The 24,566-nt window shown below is 41.3% G+C and overlaps 1 protein-coding gene across 5 annotated transcripts in view; it reads right to left on the reverse strand.

Annotated features, from left to right (window-relative positions):
* The window catches only part of UNC13B (unc-13 homolog B), a 206,493-nt gene that overhangs the window by 120,965 nt on the left and 60,962 nt on the right, over positions 1-24,566 (reverse strand). For all 5 annotated transcript variants that reach the window (XM_056514073.1, XM_056514072.1, XM_056514076.1 and 2 more), the window contains 3 exons: positions 24,225-24,447; positions 8,912-9,238; positions 6,948-7,038 (listed from right to left, as the gene is read on the reverse strand). In XM_056514073.1, the coding sequence (XP_056370048.1) occupies positions 6,948-7,038; positions 8,912-9,238; positions 24,225-24,447 (641 nt within the window). The remainder of the gene's footprint in view (positions 1-6,947; positions 7,039-8,911; positions 9,239-24,224; positions 24,448-24,566) is intronic.

Here is a 24,566-nt window from a genome sequence, read left to right on the forward strand (position 1 = left end):
GAAAACACCAGCTTGTCACACAAAATTCACTTTACAGGACCACAACAAATTTGAATATTTCTCTGGTCTAAGATGTCCAAACAGTTGAGGGAGTGGAGTCACTCCCTGAAGGAGAGTTACATCTTTGCAGTCAATGCACCTTTCTAAAACATGGCAAACCTAGGTTAGAATCTCAGAGTCACTCACTACTGAGATCAGGAACAAGAGTCCTATTCCTCCCTTATTCTATACATACATACTTAAAAAAAAAAAAATAGCTATAATGACACTCTGTTTGCAACCAGCATCGTCATTATGACCTTAGAGAAGCAAAGAGTTCAGCCAGACTGAACATAATGTGCACAAAGAAAGAGATGTACCTGATTGTGGAGCACACCATGTTGGTAAACTATACCCCAGATGCTGCACAAACACTTTCTCTTTCCTTTTTAAGGATATAAAATGGAATAAACTTTGGAAGAAAAGCAAACTAATCTTGGACTCCCATTTAAAGGCTTCAAAACAATTTCAACTTACAGATATGTACAGTTTACAGCACAACTTTAGAGAAGCAAAATCCCCTGAATTTGTTTGGTTTTTTTCTAACCAGCAACAAGAAGATATGGAGAAAACTGAAGGGGACTGATGCCCAACATGCCAAGGGATACAGATCAACAGAGATGAGTATCAATATATTGATATGTTCAGAGAAGTCTGCAGAATGTCCTGTTAGTAACTGAGCAGGCTCCAAGCTGCTGTGGTCATCATGGAAAACACTGCACATTGCTTCACAAGAGAGCATTTGTCTTAACTACTCTACAACGGGAAAGGCTGCTGATCCTTTCCACTGGAGGTAAGGTTATCAAACAGTTGCTCAAAAATCACAACAGCAGATAATAAAGGCACAACATTATTTTCTGGTGTGTACATACAAATAATTACTACTTTGCTCTAATATTATGTTCATTGTAAAGCACATTAAAAATTACAGCAGGTCTCAGGGAAACTCAGAAAGGATAAATAAAAATGGCTTTTATCCCAAACAGATATGAATATGCAGGTATTTTGTTTAAGACAATTGGAGAAGAAAGAAGCTTTCCCTCGTTTGAGTATAGCCTGTCAGCTGAATGGTTCCTGACAGAGAAGCAACAATGGGCACAAGTTCTTCAAAGACCAGGGAACCACCCCAGAGTAAAAGCTGCCTCAGAAAGGGCACAAAGGACTTTGGAGAGCCTCACAAGACTTGCCAGCCTGCAAACTCAGATGCAACAGAGAGAGCCAAGTCTCCACTACTTTTTTATCTCAATGCTTTCTACATAACTGTTGTTGTGCAATCCCTAAGAGATCTAAAAGCTGCATTTGCAGAAAGGATTTGACTACCATAGCCACCTTACACCAGACAGTCTGCAGTATTGCTGGCAGCAACCCTCAGATCTTGCCTGACCAACAGGATCTCCACCTGAGGGTAGGAAGGGCAAATTCAGGACCACGAGAATGTTCTACAGATCCTCACCAACACCGAACCCTACGACACCTGAGCACAAATATTGATATTTTGGTGGAGGTTAAGATAAGCTCTATAGATTATTAGATAGAGAAGAAGGAAGATACTTAATTGAAGACATACTTTTTCTGCATCAAGAGAAGTTTCTAGTAACTCTCTGTTGGAGTCACAGTGCTTCAGTTTGCTTCTTTGCCACTGTGTGGGAGGCTTTGAAAATGCAGAGCTTACTCATCTTCACGGGACTGATAAAGAGACACCTAGGCAACAAAGCTTAAGGGAAATAAAATGCCAAAAGCAACTTATTGCATGGACTGCAAAATCCATGAGAGATGGAAAGGGACAGCTTCCAGTCTTTTGCTGACTGGCTCAAAGCAGTTTGTTCTCCACTAACCAATGGGCTGATGCACTGGTTTTACTGATCAGAGGGCCTGGGTTCAATATGGGGGTTGATTTCAATCACAAAGAGACAGGACGAAAATTTACAATCAAAGTTGTAACCAAAACTGGCACCAGACCCTGCTGGTCTCTTCATCATGAGTTCAAGTGCAGCAAGGACTCCTTAGGGCATCCCAGTATTGCTTATGAAGGGAATAGTGGTGCTTTGCACCAACAGCTTGCTTTCTCAAAATTGAAATAGAGCTTCACACTACAAAATCAGCAACACAGCACACTCCCAGGACCAGCTTTTAAAACTGAGACACTCATGGTTCTTAAATATTTGCAAGGGTTTGATCAGAGGTGAAGCTATAGAGCATGGGAAAATCAGACTAAGGATATGACTGGGTACCTGTAACACTAAAGGAATACCCCCTTTAGTCCCCATTACTGCAAGTGATCATAATATTACAGGAAACTACTGTCATGAACTACATCTGCCATCTCAGTATGTGATCTGACTAGGTATCAGTCAAAAAGAAGAGACTAGTGACATTTAACGGGGAAAGACAAAGGTTAAATCAAAATAATTGGTATAAAATGGCATTATTAAAAAAAAAAAGGAGGAAACACTGCTCCTGTTACTTTGGTTTTGACACAAAAGCAAAGATTGATGTATTTAATATGCTGACATAAAAGAGGAAAATTATGCATAAGACTTTTTCCCCCCTCAACAAATTCAGTGTAAGTGGAGAAAATCCCAGATTCCATACCCTCTTCTAATATTTAAATATACTTGAAAGAGTTGGTAAGACAGGTAATTTGATGATTTGACTGAATTTCTGCTCTTCTCTGGTCTGCCAATTCTTCTGTCATACAAAAGTCAGATTCAAATTTGTATAATTTTAGAAGTCACACAGCTGCGTCCCTAGCTGGAGGCAATTTCAGTTACTGAGGGCTTCAAGTTGAAGATGTAATAGCTATGTGTTTGTACTTCTTCTCGAAAAGAAGCTCCCACTGAGGGACTGCAGCAGATGAGCTATCAATTAATCCCTCTTTGTAGTCCAAGTTCTAAGTGTGAAGGTGAGGATTACTGAGTCATTCCTTGCAGGGCTGAAAACCCTAGTTGATTCTGGCATAATTAAGTTTCCTCTTCACAGAGAAAGAGAACAAGAGAAACAGCAGAAGTGAAGAACAAAACGTACGTGCATGCTACAACAAAGTTTTTTTAACATGCACAATTACAAATTCCTGTGCCATTTTGTAACTGTCAAGTCTTAATTAAAATACATTTTTCTGACTCATGGTCAGAATGTAGGATGCATGTACATTATTCACATGAATATTAATCTTTTCCCAGGTAGGAGGCTGAATTGTCAGAGGATTTATAATCACATCACATACGGAAACTTTTTGGGTGTCTTTTTCTTTTTTGGACTTTTTCTTTATTCTTTCAAATTTCAGTCAGCTCACTAATAAAGGGTTGCAAGAATCATTTCAGTAGCTATGTGATAGGAGTCCAGCCCCCCAGATCTGTGAGGTGGAGCTCTGTGTGTATTCATTAATTGTTACAGCACACGGAGAAAAAGGAACACAGAAATGTGCTGGAGACCTCTCTTATGAACACTAAGGACATAACCACCTGCTCTGAAGTGCTGGAACAAAGGAGAGTCCTCTTGAAAGCTCCTAGGTAATGACAGAAGATGGAAAGGTGTTAATACAGTGACCAGAGAAATGAGACATGATCTTTTCTAGCTACCAAGGTAAGCTACCTGCTTAGACTATCACCACAGGGACCTTTAAAATTCTGATCCTCATCTGAACGTCTGTCTTTGTATCACTGACCTTCAAACAAAATCTATGAACAAGCTGATGACTCAACATGCACAGAAAGCAACTAGCAGAGATGCTCTTCTAGATTTGAGCATAAGTGAGATGCATATCAAGCATATTTGAGATGCAAAAGCATCTGAGGAAACTGTGAGAGACACCATGATATCTTAGAAGGAAAGGAATTAGACAAGCTGGAAAACATTGCATGATTCAAGAACAGAAACTAATAAAAACGCAGAAAGTCAGTGTCTAGAGCTCAAGAGAAAGAGGCATAAAGGCCCAGGGAGTTCAGGAAGCTGTTAACAGCTAATGAAACAGCATTACCATCAGAACCTGCCTCAGTGGAGAAACCTCCTGCCCCCTAGGAGGGCTTGAACTCTCTTCCTAAGGAAGTTTTTAAGGACAAAATTATTGCACAGGAAAGGAATCAAAAGGCTGAAGCGCAAAATTAAATATCTAGCAATGAACACACAATATGAGAAATGAAGGATGGATGCCATTTATTGAAAGACAGAGGTATCATCAGATGGCAGTAAGAAGGCTGGAAATTTGATGCCTTAATTGCTTCAGGTCTTCAGTGGAAGGGACAAGCACAGTCAGGCAGCTGACAGAATTAATACTGGACTGTAAGGGGGGGGTTAAAGGAAAAAAGGTTAGAAAGTTATAAAAAAGAGGCTGCAGTAAAGAAAAAAAAATTGAAAAAAATAACCACCTTATCTGGTAAGTCAGACAGATGGCTCTGACAAATGTTTATCCTTAGGTTCTAGGCTGCAACACTGATAATCACTAAGAACTTGAGAAACAAGCAAAATGAAGATTTGAAAAAGGCAAAGCAAGTATTTATGCTTTAAAAATAGTAAGAGAAAGCCTTGTCTAATTATAAAAGCACTAACTTCACACACACACACACACACATACACACACACACACACACACACACCAGTTCCCTGAGGACTGAAGACTGGAACAAATAATCAAATTACTTGCAAATCTTCTAGAACATGAAAAGGAGAGAAATAACTGTGAGCATGGTATCATCAAGAGTAGAACTGTGTCAAATGCATTTAACTTCATTCTGTGACAAGCTAAATTATTCCAAGGGGTAGAAAGAGAATAATAGACATTTTATACCCTGTAATCTGGATGAAGCTGTTAAAATAGATGCAAACATTCTGGTAAAAAAATTATAATCATGGTAGCCAAATTCAATTAATGTATCAAGCAAGATCCCTCAGGCAACTCTGGTAGCACACAGGCCATCAGCTTTGGTACCAGAGACTTTCGTCACAGACAACTTGAATGATTTGTTCGTGTAAAAGGCAAGGAAGAAACAGACAACAAAGTGCTTACAAAATGAAAAAAAAAAGCCAAATTCTGTAAAAACAAGTGCAAAGCCATATTCAGCTGTAATCCAACACAAAGATAGGCTATGCAATGACAGACAAAATCCTTTTTCAGAAGGAACCTCAGCTCTGGAAAGTGTAAAAGGCTAACTTTGCATCAGTGGTAGCCTGTGATAAAAAAAGCACCATCACAGCAGGACAGCCAGTATATCTTGAGATATCGGGACCACTGGCAGGAGAACAAAGTCTGGGTTGCTCTATAGTGCACATAAGCAGGCTCTCAGGTGGATTTCTACATTCAGCTTTGGACATTGCACTTCAGGGAAAACAAAGAAATGAGTAGGAAAAAGAATTAAAAAAAAAAAAAAAAAGGCAGGCTGATGGAAGAGTGCCTAAAAATCCTGGCAAAAAAAGACCAAAAGAAAGAGGGTCATCTAGTTAATGCAAGAAGAGCAAGTGGGGATTTGTCCTGTTTTTGCAGTAGCCCTATACTGTTCCAATATTCCTTGTCCTAATCATGAGACATGGATTTATATGGAACAAGAGAGACCTGGAGCAGAGGTAAGGAAAAGTCTTTGCATAGAAAAGGCAACAAAGCCCCAAAGAAGGCTCCTGGAAAGCTTAATTCCTACATTTTTTGGTTCAAAGGAATTTTTTATCAACCGTTGTCAGTAGTGGTCAAGGCAAAGCAAATAATGACATTTCGCTATCAAAACTAAACTACAGTTTCAGTACAATCATCTCAAAAAAGCATGTCATCCTTTCAATCCAGCAGAATCACAAAATGATGCTGAACCACCTCATGGACCTTCTACCCTCTCAGAAAAAGAGAGAGACCCATGGATAGGTGCTGTTGAATCTCTTGTCCCATTCACGCATTTGTTTTTCATATGACACAGAACTACACTGTTTTGTTTGCATATGCTGCAAAATCACAGCAGAAGCTCCTTTCTTTTTAAATACCAGTGATGTTCTTCACTTTCCACGTCATACTAAGGGTTTTGATCCAAATCCTCTCTGCTCAGAAGTCATTTTTACATGAAAAACCATTTAAAATCCAGATAAGACAAGAGAAAAATTATTTTGCTTCCCCAGATGCAAAGCAACAACAACCAGTTCTCAAAAATTTGGATAAAATCCACAAGAGAAAACCCTGATTGTGACAGATACTGTAAAATCTCTTTAGAAAAACAAGACAAGTCATCTCTAGAAGAAAGAGTACTTCTAAGTAAAATATATTAACTCTGCACTTGGGGTAGCAGGCAAATTCTAGGGAACATGAACACCATATGTTATCTTTCTGTGGGCATACAGATGGATAAAACCAAAAGAATTTTCTTTAAAATCCAACCTTTTTGGTTCTGAAACACTGTTTTCTAAAACAAGAGTGTTTATACTGTTATAGAAAATGTCACAACCTTTTCCTTTTGACTTCCCAAATCAAGACTATTTATTTTTAAATTTTACTTTCACGAGATGGAAATACCAAGGCTTACTATACACCCACTTTCAATAAGTATATATAAAAATATTTGATGCAAAGTTTCCCAAGGAACATTTTTGCACGACAAATAATACCGATAACTCCTACTAAACGAACAAGCTATCCTCAAGTTGCCTTGAGAAAAAGTCTCCATTTCAAACAATTTAGAATAAACCATTTAAGTCCTAGGCACCATTATTATTAACAAATTCAGAGCTACTTTCTCAGCTTCTGATATAGTTCCACATATTAAAAACGTGATATTAAAAACGTCTGGTAGAATCAGAGAGCTCTAAAACCACCACAACATGCTGCAGTCCTGCATTGGATAAAATTGTTGCCTGCAAAACATCAAGAGGTGCAGTGAAGAAGAAGTGAAACCTTGAGCCACAGCAGCTCAGAAAAGGAGCAAAGCAATACACCATCCTACCTGTTGAAGCTGCAGTCGGACTTTGCTAATGGCTCTAATCCAATGGGCTCTTGCTGGAGGAAATGGTGGTGGCCCGATGTCACCCTGGTAGCTTGAAAGCAAGAAACAGGAAATCACTGCGTGAAAGACATTTATCTGTAGCACTAAAGATTCAAGCACATAATTCAATTACAGCTTCAGCTCTGATGGAACAACAGGCTCCAGTCAGCACAGCTGTTCATGTGCCCTGGGAAGTGAGAGGCTCAAGCAGAGGTTTCCTTAAACTCAGGAGCCACCCTGGAAACTGAGGAGCTGTACACAATCCAAACCCAGGAGGAAGATGATGTTTCTGCAAAAGAGGAAAGCAGTCTATGACCCCAGACCAAGCCAGTGCAACACAATGGTATCCTAATTATGGACACAAAGAGGTGGATGGAAGACTCCATTCAGTTCCGTTCTAGCTACTGTCCCTTCCTACTCCTCCTGCTACAAATTTATAGCCCCCTCTTTACTGGAAACACTGGCAACAGGACTTAGTCCTGAGCTTCTGCTGTGCATTGAACCTCTGTCACTCCACTCTTTCCTACAGCTTTTCAAGAGGACGTGCAGGTCTGTCAGGAATGCTCCACCTCAGTGCCCCACAGCACATCTTGCAATCCCTGACCTTGTGATACCTTGGGTTTTTGGTTGCATTCCCGTTTTTGGATGTTGCTGAGGTGTAAATCACAAAAACAAGCACCTTTTCCTGCCTGCAAAGCACCCACCCCACACTACTGACTGTATAAAACATCCCCATAGGTAAGACCAACATCCATGCTACAGGTCTTGCTCAGATGCAGCTCTAGAGATCCACACTCAGAGCTCAGTTCCATGCCTGCTCCATGGAGACAGGAGAGCACTGCCTGAGGGTGGAGAGAAAGGGAGCCAGTGAGGCAGGAGCATCCAAGTTAGATGCCTAAATTAGCCTGAAATAGACTATGTGAATAACCTTTCCTGTGAACAAATATAGGCCAGCCATTCTGGGACAAGACTCCTGCTGCTCTGTAAGGAAAAGAGGAAAGTGAATCAGAGTTTAAAAACAGTTTAACACTTTTCTTGTCTTGTTTTCCTCTTTTCATCTTTAGTGTAAGGCTTGCCTACACATGAACTCCTGTGGTTAATTCTATCATCCAAGAACGGTGACACCAGCTGTACCCCCCAAGAGTACAGACAGGAAGATATCTCCCCATGGATCTAACTGAATCAGATTTTAAAAATTCCCTCTTTCTTATGAAAGTAAAACCACATCCAGGGGCTGCAATGACTTGATTACCTCAAGGAAAAATGTCACTCCCAAATTTAAGTAGTGAAATTTGAAATTTCTGTAAAACCTATGCAAAACCCAGTACTCCACTCCCCCAAACTTAGATGAAATACTTTTGAAGCCTGTTTTCAATACTGTTGACAGCTTGGAAAGCCAAAGCACAAGGACAAGAAAAGCTGCCACAGTGAGTCAGAACAACATGTCTATTCATGCTGTAATTCTCTACAACCTACAACTACATAAACACTAACTCTAATGGTGGTAGTCTGCTACACAAGAATGGAACTAGTGAAGCTCTAACCATGAAAACACGTAATCCTTGACTGCTCAAGCATAAACTTGATCCCACATGAGCAATGGAAGCAGCTATTTTGGGGCCAGAGTACGCTCATCAAACCAGAAACAGAAAATCCAGCAAATGAGCTCCAAGGTGGTATTCCCCTCTATATCCAAAAAAACTCCACAGTTTTAGCAAGTGTTCCTCTTTGCACACATAGCTTCAGTGTAGCCAATGTCTCATAAGTAACTGGTCCTCTGCAACAGATGTTTCATGGATAAGGAACATCAACTCAGCTGTCAGAAAAGGCTGAAAGAATAATGTACATAATTTGCCCTGGGAAACAGCAAATAGAAGAATCCTCTTTGAACTAGCTAAAAATAAATTGGCAATAGTTTCACCTACCTCATTTGGACTCCTGCATCAACATCCTTGGGTTTCTCAAGTTCCAGAGGTAACTTAGCTGCAGAATGGTCTGCAGGTTTTTCCTCAGTTTTGCAGACCTTCTCCTCCTCCCCTTTGCCATGAGGCTCCTCTTGCTCCTTGAGCCACGCCTGACTGTCCTTCTGGTAGCTGCTTGAACTGTGGTAAGAGTGATTCGACTGCCTTTCCTGGTGATCATCTTCCTGTTCAGAGCCATGGGCACTTTCATGGGAATGTTCCAGCTCACTGAGGTGAGAACTTTCCTGGCTGACATTGCAAGAGGAGCCGTATCTACTACTGCCAGCAGGACTATGAGAGAATAAGGAAGTCCATCAGAAAAAAACAGTGGCTTGGAAAAACACAAAACAACATGCACATGTAAAAAAACTGAGCAGGATACTAAATATTATTGAAAGGGCATAGAGTCATGCTATGAAGTCATACTTAACTATTATATTCTTATGATTATTATGTAAATATAGACTTATGAACCTCAAACGTTTGGAAGGCAGTAGAAATACTTCACACACACTCTACTAGCATATAAACCATATGTAGTTCTTTTGTATATATAAATATATATACATACACTCATATATGCTCTGTATATTGGTCTTTCTTGCACCAACTACTGCTTTACCTTACAAAAGCTAGAAACTGCAGTGAAGATATTCTAATAACCAGACAGGAATACGAATGGAAACATAGCAATTCAGAGTGAAAGTGTTTCTGTCTTCTGCAGTTTTGCTGCAGCTGGGATCTTTATCATGTCTATTTAAAATGACTACTGTGAAGAACAAAGTTAACTTTAATATATTAAAAGTTTATAATTAAATATGTTGCAGTCAAGATTAAGACTGTCAAGACCTTCAACATACAACCCTTTACAAAAGTGGAGCAATTTTCCAAATCAAAGCCACATGTCTCACTCCAGTAGAGCTTTCTCAATAATCTCAATAATCTGTTTTACATAAAAACCCCAGCATCACAGAGGTGTGACCTCTGTGGTTCAATACACCACTTTCAGGACTGAATTCCTAGAATATTCAAATAAAGTACAGAAAAAGGAAATTTTTCATGCAGTCAGGAAAACTATGGCAAAGAATTAAGCAACAATCATATTCTTCTCTTGCAGTCTTAGAAGAATTTGGAGTCAGGAAGTTCTGTGAGTAGAGAGTTGCAGCTGTATGATCAGAGGAACAAGTTTCCCTTATTTTACACAGAATTGTATATATACTTAAATATTAGCAGGTCTCTGTTTTGATTTTTAAGGGTAATTGTAACTTAGCACATGCACAGGACTGAATACACTCATTAAATACTGATACCTTCCTCCAGGGACTTTCATAACTGCATGAAATAAATGTTGCACCGATTTAGGAAGACCAGGCATTAGAATACCTTCACTGATACTTCTCAAAGTGTTTTAATATATTCAATAATGTGAAGTGAGACTAAGTAGTTCTATAATATATAGAAGTATAATGTATATAGTAAATTAAATTTCTCTCTAAAATTTAAAACCTTTACCTTGCATTTTGAGAACAAAATGTTCCTCCCTACCAATACATTCTACCTGTCACTTTTTCTTAGCAAATACAATATTATTACAGCTAAACAAGAAAGCATAGTGAACTGTACGCAGCAGAATTAACACACAGAGACTATAACTTCTGAGAAGCAAATGAAATTAGCACTAAAAACATCTCATTCAGTGGGACACAATAAAATAACATAGGAAATTCAATTACACTTACAGGAAAGGAGTGGAAAAAGGTGAGGAATGGTCTAAAGGCCTGTAGGTAACTAGTGACTGCAGTTTGCCATATTGTCTGTGACAGCCACCAGAGATACCACAAACACTGACAACAGGCAGGGGACTGGGACTGAGCTACAAACATCAGACACCAAGGCCACTCTCTACTGCTGCAGCATTGCATTATAAATGGTCAAATCCCATTTATTATGCCTCATTTGTAACTAGCCTTTTCTCATTCAGCTGCTCCACACTATGCAGATCTGCAGCCAGCGTGTCAGGATGCAGTACTGCTCCATCAGGAGCAGAATCAAGCCCAGATTCTCTCTCCTCAGGCTTGTCTGGCACATGCTCCTCTGCCTGATCTTCTTTCTGCATTTCACCTGAAATCACATTCTGCTGATCTTCTGACTCTTTGTCAAGCTTCTCTCTCAGCTCTTCATTGGACACATCATCAACAGTACTTGCACCAGATGGCTCTTTAGAATGTTCATTGTCTACAGCATCAGGCTGCTTTGAAGACAACTTCATTTCTATATTTGTGTCAGTCACTTGATCAGAGACTGCAGATTTTGAGTTTTCTTCTGAACTGACTGTTCCTAACACCTTGTCATCTGGTTTTGACAAAGCCTGTGGTGGTACATGTGGTTCCTTTTTGGCAGAGGCCTCCTTGATATCTTTTTGCCAAGGAAAGGAGAAATCCAGCTTTTTCCCAAATACTGCTCCTTGGGCACTCTCTGGCTTACTCACCTTTTCTTCACTACCTCCTTCAAACAGAGACATAGAGAGTTTCTTAAAACTGGACACCAGGCCCTCATCTGCTCCTGCTCTATTAGCAGAAGGTGGCTGCTGGGAGAAAAACGACCCAAAAGGTTTTCCACTATCAGAAGATGACATAAAGCCGAATTTTGGCAAACTGGGTATGTTTGGTATTTCAAAGACAGGTTTACTAGTGCTTGTATCTGGAGCAGCATTATTAGCTTTACCCTGTTTATTCAAGTCAGTTTTGGAAGCAATCCCTTCTGCAGGCACCTCATCAATTGTTAAATGTTTTTCCTGTTCAGTACTTTGCTCTTCTACCTCACTTGTCTTCTCCTCATCCAACTCAGGCAGATGAACACTGGGCTCATCAGCTGGAGCTGTGGGCTTGCTATCATCACTACTGATCAAGTCCTGCTGATCAGTACCAGCATTGGCCTGATCCCCTGTAACAGCAGGCTCTGACTGAAGCGCAGCACTTTCATCTAACTGGGAAAGATTTGTGTCTGCCCTGTCAGTTTGGGCTTCCATTTCCAGTGCAAGCTTATCAGTAGAGCCAGTGAGAAGGATGTCAGTGGCTGCCTTGTCTGCAGGAGCAGCTTCTTCCTCTGCTACACCTGAAGGCTTCATATCTGATTGGAAAGTACCTACATCAGCCTGGTTTACAGCCTCAGCCTGCACTGTATCAACTGCACCACTGAGATCAGACGGGCATGGCTGTGTATCTACCACCTCAGAGGGCTGTGCTTCATTATCCTGCTGCAGCACCTCAAGGGCTTCATTCTCACTAGAGACTCCTGCTTCTGGAGTGGCCCTCAAAGGTTCTTCCTTAGAGGTTTCCAAGCTCTTCTCTTCAGTTTCTGTTTTCATAGGAGACTCTTTTGAGGAGTTCTCTTCTGCTGAAGCAGGTACTGCATCCTTCTTCACAGAGTTAGAGACATCACTTTTAGACTCTCTGCCTGCAGCTGTATTTTCTGGCTCCCTAGAGGCTTTTGCTGGAACAGACCCAGTGACATCTTTCACACCAGTGCTTTGAGGTTTAGGGGTAGATTTTGGAGGCATCTCTTTTGGAGATTCTTTTGGACCTTTGAAGATGCCAAATATGTCATTTGTAAACGCTGGTGCTGGGCCACTTGGGAGGGATGAGAAACCAAAGAAAGAGGAGCTCTTCTTCTGTGCAGGTGGAGGTGCAGTAGCTTGAGGTTGAGAAAAGAAACCAGAAAATGTTTTAGGTGGTTTCATTTTTGTCATGAAACTTGAAAACATTTCAACTGAAGAATCCAGAACTGATTTATCACTCTCAGGTTCCTTTGGTTTGCTTTGCAAATTAGGTGCCTCTGGCATTTTAGGAGGAACATGTGGCTGTTGTGCCCTTTGTAATCTGTCAGTTTGTGCAGGTACTTTTTGTTCTGGCAACTCATTCTGTACACGTACTTCTTCAGAGATCACTTCATTTTTCATGTCATTCATACTATTTAAATCATTGAGACCCTGGAAATCCATCTTATCACCTGAGGCCATGCTATGATCAACCTTTGCAGAAGTTTGCTCTTTGGAAGAATAAGGCTCTTCATCAGTAGGAAGTGCAATAATATCCATTTTCTCCATTTTATCCAAAGTACTGTCTTCTGCCCTTGGGGAAATACCTTGTTGATCCTGAGAACCCTCCTGCACAGTGGGAGTCTGAAGGCAAGGACCAGAAGCAGGCAAATTGGTTACTGCAGTGTCCTTGGTCTGTGGAATATTTTCTAAGCCACTCTCTTCAGTGGCCTGTGGAATCTTTTCTAAGCCACTCTCTTCAGTGGCCTGTGGAATATTTTCTAAGCCACTCTCTTCAGTGGCCTGTAGAATCTTTTCTAAGCCACTCTCTTCAGTGGCCTGTGGAATCTTTTCTAAGCCTCTCTCTTCAGTGGCCTGTGGAATCTTTTCTAAGCCACTTTCTCCACTAGTCTGTGAAAGCTTTTCTAAACCACTATCTTCAGCTACTGCAGCAATACTTTGTATATTTTCCATAGCCAGCTTTTCTGATTTATTTTCTGGGATCATGAGGTCATTAGAAATCTGTTTGCCAGTCACTGCTGCAATAATATCATCAACTTCTTTTTTACTGTCTACATCTTGTTGCCTGGTAGAACTGCTGGTTTTGATACCAGAGTCAGTGGAAACACTTTGCTTCATACGTGGTTTAATGTTCACTGTTTTAGCTGGTTTTGTATTACTCTCCTGTCCAGGAGCAGTTGGTGGCTTAGAGTTCACTGGTTTAGCTGTTTTTTCCTGTCCTGGAGTAGTTTGTGGCTTTTCATCCAAAAAGGATGTCAAATTGAAGAAGCTAAAACTAGTACTTCGAGGTGCACTCTTATCAGGAGCTGGACCACTGGAGAAGAAGGAGGGCAGATGAAACAGCCCCTCTGTTTCTTGCTGCTTCCCACTAGCAGGAGCAGCAGTAGGTGCTGAAGGCTTTGGCTCATCTGATCCAGTGAAGAAGGAGAATATGCTCTTACTGGCTTGCTGGGATTTCGGAGCAGTGATATCAGAGAAGCTGAATGGCAAACTGAAACCCAACTCTTTGGGCGTCTGGTCTGGCTTTGGTTTTGCCCGGTTAGCTGTGTCTCCTACATGACCTCCCTGTTGCTTTGGTGTGGCCCTGGGTGTGCTGCTCTGCTGCCCAGCTGGCTGGCCCACCTGGCTTCCTCTAGGAGCTACACTCACTGGCTTCTGTGAAACATTTCCAGGAGGCACTTTTTTACTTTCAGGAGACTCCTCCACAGCTTCTTTGCTCTGTTGTTCCTCTTGCACCCTGGGGCTAGGAGAGACCTGCTTGTCCATGCCTTCTGTTTTCACCTCTTCCTTGGAGGAGGACAGACATGGCATACTGGCACTCTGAAGACCCCCAGACTTTTCAGGTTTCTGCCTTGGCTCAGACACAGTTCTGCTGTTGGGTTTTGGCAGAGTCGTAGTACTTGAGGTTGGTTGAGAAGACACAGGCTCCACTTTGAAGAGATCTCCGAGAGATCCAAATAAAGATGAGATGCTGGAGGTTTCCTTCTGTTCTGGCTGTTTCACCTCTTCTGGTTTATTACTTTGCTTCTTCTCCAGTTCTGGTGATGGCTGTGGCGCTTTGCTTACTTGTGTTTTAAAGAAATCAAAAAATCCAGAAGATTGGGGTTTGTTGACAGTTGAGGTTGCAGGAGAATCTTCTCCAAGACTGAACAATTTCAGAGCACTTTTAAATAATGTCTCCTCAGGCTCAGTGGCTGGTTGGCTCTGAGCTGGCTGTGGCTGACTTGGCTCATTAATGGCTGCATGCCTTTCAAGACGCTTGGAGGCTGGTGTTGCTTTAACAGCTCTCTCTTCTCGTGCAGGCCTGCCATCCGTGGCAGTTTGGCTCAGTATAGAAGGAGATCTTGTTAATCCCGGTTTTTTAACATGGATGTTTTCAGTCTGGTGTAATTCTGGCTTTTCAGTTCTAGTAGCCTCCAAATTAAGTTCTGATGAAGTATTTCTTCTTGGTTCTGATGTAACAGGAAACTTCTGCCCCACTTGTTCTTCATCCAATTTTTTATTTGGTGTAAGTGATAAAACATCAGTCTTATTTTCAGATGATAATGACTGTGTGTCCGCTTTCTTTGAGGCAGAATCTTCTGATGTCTCAGAGCCAGGGCTTGCAGACTTTCCAATTAGTCCACCCAAAGCAGAAAATAAGGAGCTAACTTTGTTCACTGGTGTCTTCTTATCTTCCTCCATCTTTTTTGCTTCTGTTACTCTTTCAGTGGATGCTGCAGTTTCTTCAGCTTTAGGAGTGGACTGAAAGAGCTGGAATCCAAAGAATCCTGATGACCCACTCCCCGAAGTTGTCACTGGGACAGCCTTATCAACTTCCTTGGTGTGGATTTCCTTACTCAGAGATTTACTGAAAGCTGCCCTGGAATGTGTTCTGAGATCAAGGGTTAATGGAGGCTCCTCTGAATGATTTGGGGTTTCCTTCTCAGGTCTGAAATCTACTTTGAGTTTTTGAAGTTTATAACCTGAAAAGTCTAAAGGCTGTTCTCTCTGATAATAAATAGACTCCTCAAACATTTGTGAAAAAGTTTCCAAATTCATATTCATTAGCTGATCGCTCCTCTGCAAAGCTACTGACAAATCCAAGGGTTTATTTGTTGTATAATCATCTAGACTCTCTTCTTCTGCAAACCAAAACAGCTCATCTTCATTGCCGAGAGGGACTTTAAAACCACAAACAGCAATTGTGCTGTCTTCCAGCACAGCACTTGAAATGGAATCCATCTGGAAATTATAATCCCAGCCGTCCATGTAGGAGTAAGTTTCAGGAGCACACACATAGACATACTGTCCAGTGGGATCAGTGAGCAGGGAATACACATACTGGTTGTCACTGTACATGTAGTATCCACAATCACCATCTTCTGACGGCCACCACACACCCTGCTCAAGCATCATTATCCACTCCTGATACTCCCGGCTATAGGATGAGTACATTAAGCCTTCATCCATACTCAAAGTCTCTTGGTCAATTAGTGTCCACATTGTTCCATCACAGCCAGAGGAGTAGCTCAAATCCATAGGCAACTCTTCAAATGAGTAACTGCTGTCTCTTTCAAACGGTGGAAAGTTATTGACACTTTCATTGAGAGAATTAGCAGTCCATGCATCGTTTTCTTCCAAACAAATGTCTTGAAACATTAACTGATCAAATGATTCATACGACATTGCACTTAAATCTAGACTCTGTCCATCAAAATTGGCGTTAGCCTGCCAATCCATCACATTTGCATTCCCGTCCTTTTTACAAAGATTCACTACCACATCACTTTCAGGCCAGTCCAAAAACTGAGGGGGCAGAACAGGGTTCTGGTTTAAGACATAGTAAACTGGTACTGCTATCCCATGGGTGTCATATTCCCACTCAAAGCTAGAATGACTCCTTGTTTCCTGATAAGCTGAGTACTGCTCCATACGGTTATAGCTTTTATTAGTCAAATTGAGAGATTCATTTGATCCTTTGTTTAAAGGAGTTGGAAGAACTTTAGATTCTGCATTCTGCTGAGGAATATGCCTAGTATTTACAGGCTTTCCAGATAAATCCTGTACTTTGGCTTGCAGATTTAGGGCCTCAGGGAGCACAGGATGCCCACCATGGGGAGCATGAGGCTCAGTTGTTTCATTCACTCTTGCACTGGATGGGTGGTCAGCAGTGGAAGATTCCACTGTTTTCACATTATCCTGCTTCTCCTTAGGTTTTGGCAGCAGACTTTTTAAGAAGCTGGAAGCCTCCTGCTTTTCTCCAGTGTTGCTTTGACTGTCAGAAGCCATTCCTGAATTACTGGGTTTTGTCTCCAAGCTAGAATCCTCACCTTTATCAAAAAGCTTCATGAAGCCCAGAGAACTTGGTTTTGCCTTCTCTTGCTTACATTCAGACAAGTTTTCACTTGAAGCAAATCTAAGTAAGCCAGAAAATAATCCAGGAGAAGTGCTTTTTTGGCTATCACTCTCGCTTTTAGCAGTTGAGTCTTGATTATTTGCTGTGTTTTCATTTGAAGAAATGTGAAGAAAACCAGAAAGGAAACCTGGTGTGTGCTTCTTCTGAGTCTCATCTGCACTTGGAGCTTCCGGCCCTTTGGCTAAAGACGTGGATTCAACTGAGCCTCTGCTTAAGTCTGCTGCATTTACTCCTTCTTTCATCAGTCCTCCTTTTACATTTCTAGGTTCTTCTTGAGCACTCTTAGCTTTCTGATGCTCTTCTTTGGCCTTAAGGGTAGCAGAGGCACTAGCCTGGTGTTTTTCTTTGTTTACATGGAGAGTAGATAGGTTTTCCTTATTTATGTTTCTCCTTTCTAAAAGTTCCTCTTTACTGTCTGATAAATTTGAAACTGAGCTAGATTTTATTGGAACAGCATTTCCTGAATTACTGTTTCTGCCTTCAGGCAAAGAACTGCCACTAGACCCCTGATGACTTTTTTGGTCCTGTGTAGGTGCTAGATTTTCTGCAGAAGAAAATTTAAATAATGATGACATAAAGCCTCCCTTCTCATTCCTCTGTTCCTGCTTTGCTGAAGAGCCCAGCCCACTGATAAAAGGAAGTTTTCCAGTGAAAGGAAATGAGTGCTCTTCCTTTGATGAACTATTTTGTCTTATATCTTCCTCAGACTTAAGGTCTTTAAAATGTCCAGACGTACTTTCTTTCTTTCCTTGCTCAGGAGAAGGAAGTAACAATTGACTGAAAGACTTTTTGAGTGGGCTAAAAAAGCCTTCAGATGCTGTACCCTGATCTTGAGGCTGTGACTTAGGTTCCACATTACCTCTGTTTTGGTTGTTTGCCAGTCCATGCCCTGCAGGATGCTGATACTCTGAGTGCTTTGCAGGAGGCTGCTCCCTAGCAGTGGGCGCACCCTCTAGCAAAGTGGCACTTGGCTGACTTGTAACAGGATGCAAATCTGGTTGCTTCTGCGGCACATCTGGCTGCTTGGGACCTAAGAGACCATCAAGATTGGCTTTCAGACTGAAGGAACTGACTGAGTTTGTGAGCCTGCCAAAGATTGAAGACACAGAAGTGCTACTCGCATTTACCTCTGCCTCACTTCTAGTCTCACTTTTCTGTGCCTCTGGAGCAGCGCTGCTGGTCCTGGCTGATGTCTGTCCAGATGGTGTCTCGCTCCTTTTTGCCTCCTCAACTTTCACAGCATGGCTGTCCTTGGTCTGCTCCTCTTTTGTGACTTCTTGTTTTGGCACTTCCTTCTCAGAGAAGATCTTTAAAGGATTAAACATGCTTATAACTGAATTCACAACTGAATGCTGGCTCTGCTGGCTGTCAGCAGAATTTCCTTGTGTTTGCTGGGGAGGATGTGGTCCAGAAGCCTTACTGTCTGTCTCAGTTGTTTCTGGCTTATTGTTGCTTGTGTTCTGGGCTCTTTTATCACTGCTTACCTGGGATGGTAGCAAAGACTGAATGGAGAATTTAGTGTCAGATTTACCATCTGCTGCCCCTCCAGGAGCAGAACTCTCACTTTTACCCTTAGTAGTAAATACATTCAGGATTCCACCTTCCGATGAGTTTTTGTTTTCTGTACTCTCTGGAGTGGAAGACACAAGTTTTTCAACAGAGGCTGTGAGCTGCTTTGTGCTTGACCCCACTTTCTCCGTGAAAGAGCTGAACAGGGAACTCACTGTATTTTTCACATCTGACAAGTCCGGAAGAGATTCAGATTTGCTTTTGCTACTCTCCTCTGCAGCAAGATGTTTGGTCTGCTCAGACTTTTGAGCTTCTGCTGAATTATCAGCATTATCCTGCTTCAGTAGCACATTCTCAACATTTTTTTTTGTTTCTGGCAATGTACCAAATTTGCTGATTTCTTCCTCCTTTTCAGCCAAGTATTCAGAGACTGATTCTACCAGACATTGAAGTTCATCCATTGTGTCTATGTACTCCTCATTGGGCTCTTCAACAGGCGACAGTGCTAAGTCTTGCACAGGATGATCACATTTGCTCTCTTTAGTTTTGTGTTTTTTATCAGAGCTAGCTTTTAACTGGGAGCCCATATTTGCAGGGAAATCAGCAGCTATGTTTCTCAAATGGCTGATGTCAGAATCATACCATCTTTTTGAAAGTGTAGCCAGTTCCCCCATTTCATCATCTGAAACAGGTGAGTACTCGAACTCATCAGAAGCGCTGCTGTCAAATTCCTCAAGGACATTGACAGGCACAAAAGTGTTCTCTAGCATCCTTATGTGTTTGATGTCCTCAGTATTACTCAGGTGAAGTGAGTCCTCATGGTTCATCCCCTGCTTGTTAGGCAACTTGCCACTTTTAACCATTAACCCATTTTTGTATGGACGCAGGACTGGATAAGCACGCAACCCCTTACCATCAGAGTTACTGGTATATTTTCCAACTCTGTCGTATACTGGGAAATCATCAATGGGCTCAGAAATAGCTGCCACACCATTGAAATAAACTGTTTTCTCCCCAGGAAACTGCAGACCTCCGTTACTCTGCAGGCTTATTCGTCCTCTGTCTTCAAAATTGTATCGCAGCTTCTTTTTCCTTCTTCTATCAATTGTGTCATATTCCTGAGGATATCTAGGGACATCTACAGAACCTGACTCCAGACACACATTTTGGCAGCACCTCGATCTTTCACAATGATTTAAATTTTCTCTTTTTGAAAGAGTTTTCATCTTTTTCATATTTTTCTCATGCCAATTTCTAGTTTTATGACTTTTTTCTAAGAAATCCTCTATTAGCAGTTTTCCTAGCTCTTCATAGTTACTCTCCTGTTCTTCTTCTCCATCTTCAGTGTCAAACGGAATGATCCTGACTCTTTCATTTCTAGCTAGGGATCCTTGTCTAAGATGAGAAATAAAGGGAGTGGGAGGGAAAGGAAGAGAGGCAGCAAAAAAATAGGAAGGGAAAAAACAACAGTTTTAAAAAAAGCTGTAGGAAGGACAGAAAAAATAGTAATGGAAAAAACATGCATTAAATAAACGAAAATAAAAATCAGAAACATTCAGAAATAACAAAATTGAAAACCTGCCAATCTACCACAATTACACTTCAATCAAATAGTCAAGAAAAGTAGCATGGGTTGTGAGATTGCATCAGTTATGTCTGCACAAAATTTAGAAATGCCTTTTTGAGGGAGAACAGCTTTTTGCGATCAAGTGAGGGCACACAGCCTTGGCTGTACCAGTACTCTGCTGTTGCTTTTTTAGGCATGCTGAAAAGAAGTCACTTATTGCAGCAACAGGACTACTTTGAGATGCAGTGCCCACGCGCACCACTTCACTACGCTGTGCCTGCATTTCGGTCGCTCTGGGCTGCAGACTTTGTTTCAGCAGCATTCATAAACCCTCCATCTCCCAGGGGTGGCAACAGAGCAGAGGTTCCATTTGGAGACTTAGGAGTCACTGGACTCCAGGCAAGCAGGGACGGGGGACAAAATGCAAAGTGTGGGCACAAGCAACAAGAGGAGTTTCAGCTATTTCACCACTCGTCTTTGCTGGGAGAGGTCTTGCTGAGCAAATGGCCTCAAGGTGCCCCTACCAATACAAAATTAAGATTCTCAGAGCTGTCACTGGACCAGAAGGCAAAACAAAACACTCATGCTGGATATTAGCCCATCATAAGCCTCAGATGCTTTTCAGGATCTGTACCTTCCATTTATAATGCATCTGAACAGATCCAGCAATTTATACTTGTGGGAGAATGGATTAAGCTGTGAAACAATCTGATGCTTCCTAGAAATCCAAGTAAATGACCCTTGGGATTTTGGGATTAATTCTTATCCCTTGGTCAGTAGGATTATCTCAGCTGTTCAACAGCCCTAAGGGTAGCAGCAAGGAAACCTCTTCTTGATTTAAACCTCACAAGGACAGCTTCCGACAATCTACATAAAAACAAACTGTAAAAACATCAAAATGATCACCTGAAAGATGCAGCTTTGCCCCATATCACCCATTACTGAGAACTAAGGAGTAAAAGGGCATGTGTGTCCCTGACCCTGTAGTGCCAGAGAAGGGAAAAGACAGAGAGCACAAAGGCACTTTATGGATACTGCTAATCAAAGAATCTTCACCATGAGAGCTGAATGGAGCATGCCAACATAGGATATAGATGGGAGAGCCCTGAAAGAGAGATGGCTCATTGCATTTGCTACTGCTGCTTTAATGCTGCATTTCCAACAGTATCAGCTAACTTACACTAATTGGAAAGATGCTCATTACTTTAAATGAGTCGTGTTATACACAGTTTAGAACACTTACTATACTTCTTGTTCACTATTTTATGCTGGTAATTGAAATAATTTTCTTCTAAAAGATTCCCAGGGCCACCGTAGTTACTGGATCAAGCCCTTCCAAAACTCAGCTGAAGGCAATGGGAGCTACATGAATGTCTGAAGAGCCATTATCTGTAAATGGTAAACCAAAAAAAATTGACTAATTTAGGCATAAAGAAAATTACTTTTCTAATTGAGCTTCTTTCCCTGTATGTGTTTTCTCTGCTCTTTTACAAAGCATCCCTTTTATAAGAAATAAGAAAAAGACATCAGCCCAGCATTTAACTACTACAGATCTAAAAAATAGCTGAGGCAAACATCGAGTATCAGCTGAAATGTACAAAAGGAAGACTTCAAAGCAGCAATAGTGGGGAGACAGGCAGAGAGGTGCAAAGAAGGTAACCCACTCATCTGACGGACCCAGAGACTCAGATGTGGACTCTGGGTCAGTGCAGCCTCTCACAATGGAACCTATGCTCTCATACTGAGCAAGACTAGGGAGGTATGGAAGACAAACAGTTAAAGAAAATGAGCTTTGCAAAGAAAAGTTAATGCTTAAACAAAAAAAAAAAAAAAACAGAAATAAAAAATCCACCAAAAAACAAAACAAACAAACAAAAAAAACCCACCAAAAAAGAAAACCAAACAAAAAAACCCCACCAAAAAAAAAAAAAAAAAAAAAAAAAAAAAAAAAACAAAATCAAAATCAAAAAATGGAGGAAAAGACATCTGAGACATCTGCTCTTCTGAAGCCAAACTGGTTGCTGGCAGCAAAACACACTCCAAGGACAAATAACAATACTGCTTATCATCCTTAAGAAAAGGTTAGAAGAAAATACATTACTTCTATCAAAGGAATACGATCACATGTAACAGCAAATAAAGAGAAGCAGAACTATTTCATCCAAACTCAATTATTGTAAGAAAAAAACCCGGGTGTTAGAACAGACAGTTTCAACTGAGGCGTTTTGGTACTGACAACCTTTTGCCCAGTTCAAGACAGGTTTTAGCAGGTTCTTGTCTGGTTCTTCTGGGTCTGCCCAGGAAAGCCTCCTACAAGCCCTCATTTTCACAGCAACCATCAGCTGCACTCTGCCAGAATGCTCATTTCATCAGGTGACTGCCTGGTACACAAAACTGAGAGCTGCTAGGAACAAAAGTCAAATACAATTTGTTCCTGCAATACTCAGTTACAACTTTGTTTTGAAAATATTTAAGACCTACCCATGTGCTTCTTTTCAGCCAGCTTCTTAGAAATACCTTTCTGGTAAGTAAGAGAATCCCACGTAGCTTCTTTGGAAAGCTTATTTGCATATTTTATGTTCTAAGATTATACACATAGCCAAGAATCTTGCTGGGCATGTGGAAAATGCACATGGGAACAGGAATGCTCAGATTACCATCAAGGATTTGCATTTCTGGACTGAAAGTGATTTTTGACCACAGCAAACTACAAAGCTCATGGTTTTAAAGTAAATTTTATTAGTCCAGATCGTTTTACATCAAAACCTCAAGTAAATCAGGGGAAAAAAAGGAATATATTCCAGCTTGGTATTCTCAAAGAATTCAAACCAGCAGTGGTTCTTTGAAAGGTCTTACAAACACATTTGTCTTTTAGATACAGATAGAAATTCACATACACACTGACTCCAAGTGAAAAACTACCTGTATTGCCAAAACTACTCCATGAAATCATATATCTCCAAAAATATGCCGCCACCACTGGCTTCCCCTGACTGGGGAACTTAACTGTTCAGCTCAGCTCCTCCAGAAAGAAAAAGGCTCATCTTCTTAGATCATCAGCAATTTTACCACTGCAAGCCAGCAGCACAGACTCACATGGGAAAGGGAATAACTTGCTTATATAGAAGACATTTAATGAACAAGGAATAGAGCACTAGGAATGACGCATCACACTGCAGTAAATGCATTTTGTTGGCACATTTGCTTCTATTCTTGAAACCTCGGTAACAGTAGCAACATTAGATGTTACCATTAAACTTTACCCTTTACCATTAATGATCATAGATCAAGAAGGGCAAAACTTAAGCCTCAGCCACCCAAGGCAATAACTGAATTTAGGTTCAGGCTTCAGAAAACAAGAACATTTGCGCCAAGGGAGATAAGGTAGACCAAATCAGTTATAATACAAATAAAACTCTGCACCTCTGACAGTGCTTAAGTAGCTGCCTCTTCCTTCCTCACCAAAGGCAGAAGCAGCAGCTTAGCCTGTTCTACAGAACCATTCTTATCAACCTGACCAGCACTGCCCAGAATCTTCTGCTTTCACCTTGCACAACTAGCTCTAGCACACAGCCAATGATCCTGGTAAAGGAGTGCTGCAATACTCAATATTTCAACAAGTTAAAAACACTTCTGAAACTACTGATTTATGGTAAAAAAAAAAAATTCAGAGTACACACTTTTGTACAGCTGAAAGTAAATCTAAAGAGAAAGCACACCATTCAACAGTGTTATATGATAACAGGAACAGAAGGAGAAAACCAACAACTTATCTGTTACAGACTTTCTTCTTGAATACATTGTTTTGGCAGATCTAATAGAACTGGAGCTAATCCAGAAGAGAAAATAAATCTGCATCAAGAAAGAAGCTCCCAAGAAGATAAATCTGCTGGAATGTGTTTCACTGGCTTGGGAGGCATACCTATCCCACAGTACCAGAACAAGCAACTACCCACTACTCTAGCCTTTAGAGAATAAGGGGAAAGTACAATCAAGAGTATATGACCTAAAGTTGAGTGTCTCTTTTAAAGGTAACTCCCTAAACTGGCAGGTCTTATGTAACACATACCCTCACGTGTTTTCCCTGGTTCACAGCAGAATCCCAGTGTGAATGACACTCGTAACACCTTCCTATCAGAAGACTTTTAGAGCCCTTGATCCACCCTCCCCTGCCAGCACGGTACCTTCATGGTCTGCAGTGGAAAAACAATGGGGAAGGGAGAGCTCCCCATAAGACAGCACTCACCTGACGGCCACATGCTCCCGATAATCCAGATCGTAACTCTGGAGGGAGTTGGCACAGGAGTCCCGCAGCACTCCCTGCTGCTGCAGGCGAGCTGGGCCCGTGAACTGGTGCACGGAGGCGTTGGGCTGCGCGGTGCTGTGGTACGGACGGGGGATGCTGCTGCTCGTCTCGCTGCGGTAGTCGCTGTCCCGGTCATCCACGGCACTGTCAGCATCTTCAAAGGCTAAGAGACAAAAGCAGTTTAAGGGCACAGCTCTCTCAAGTTGCCTTGCTGGGACAATGGAGCCCGTTTAGTTTTGGAAGAATGACAAAAAGCACTATTTCTGCTGTGGCTGTATCTCC

The sequence above is a fragment of the Oenanthe melanoleuca genome, chromosome Z, assembly GCF_029582105.1.
Source record: "Oenanthe melanoleuca isolate GR-GAL-2019-014 chromosome Z, OMel1.0, whole genome shotgun sequence".
NCBI classification, from domain to species: Eukaryota; Metazoa; Chordata; class Aves; order Passeriformes; family Muscicapidae; genus Oenanthe; species Oenanthe melanoleuca.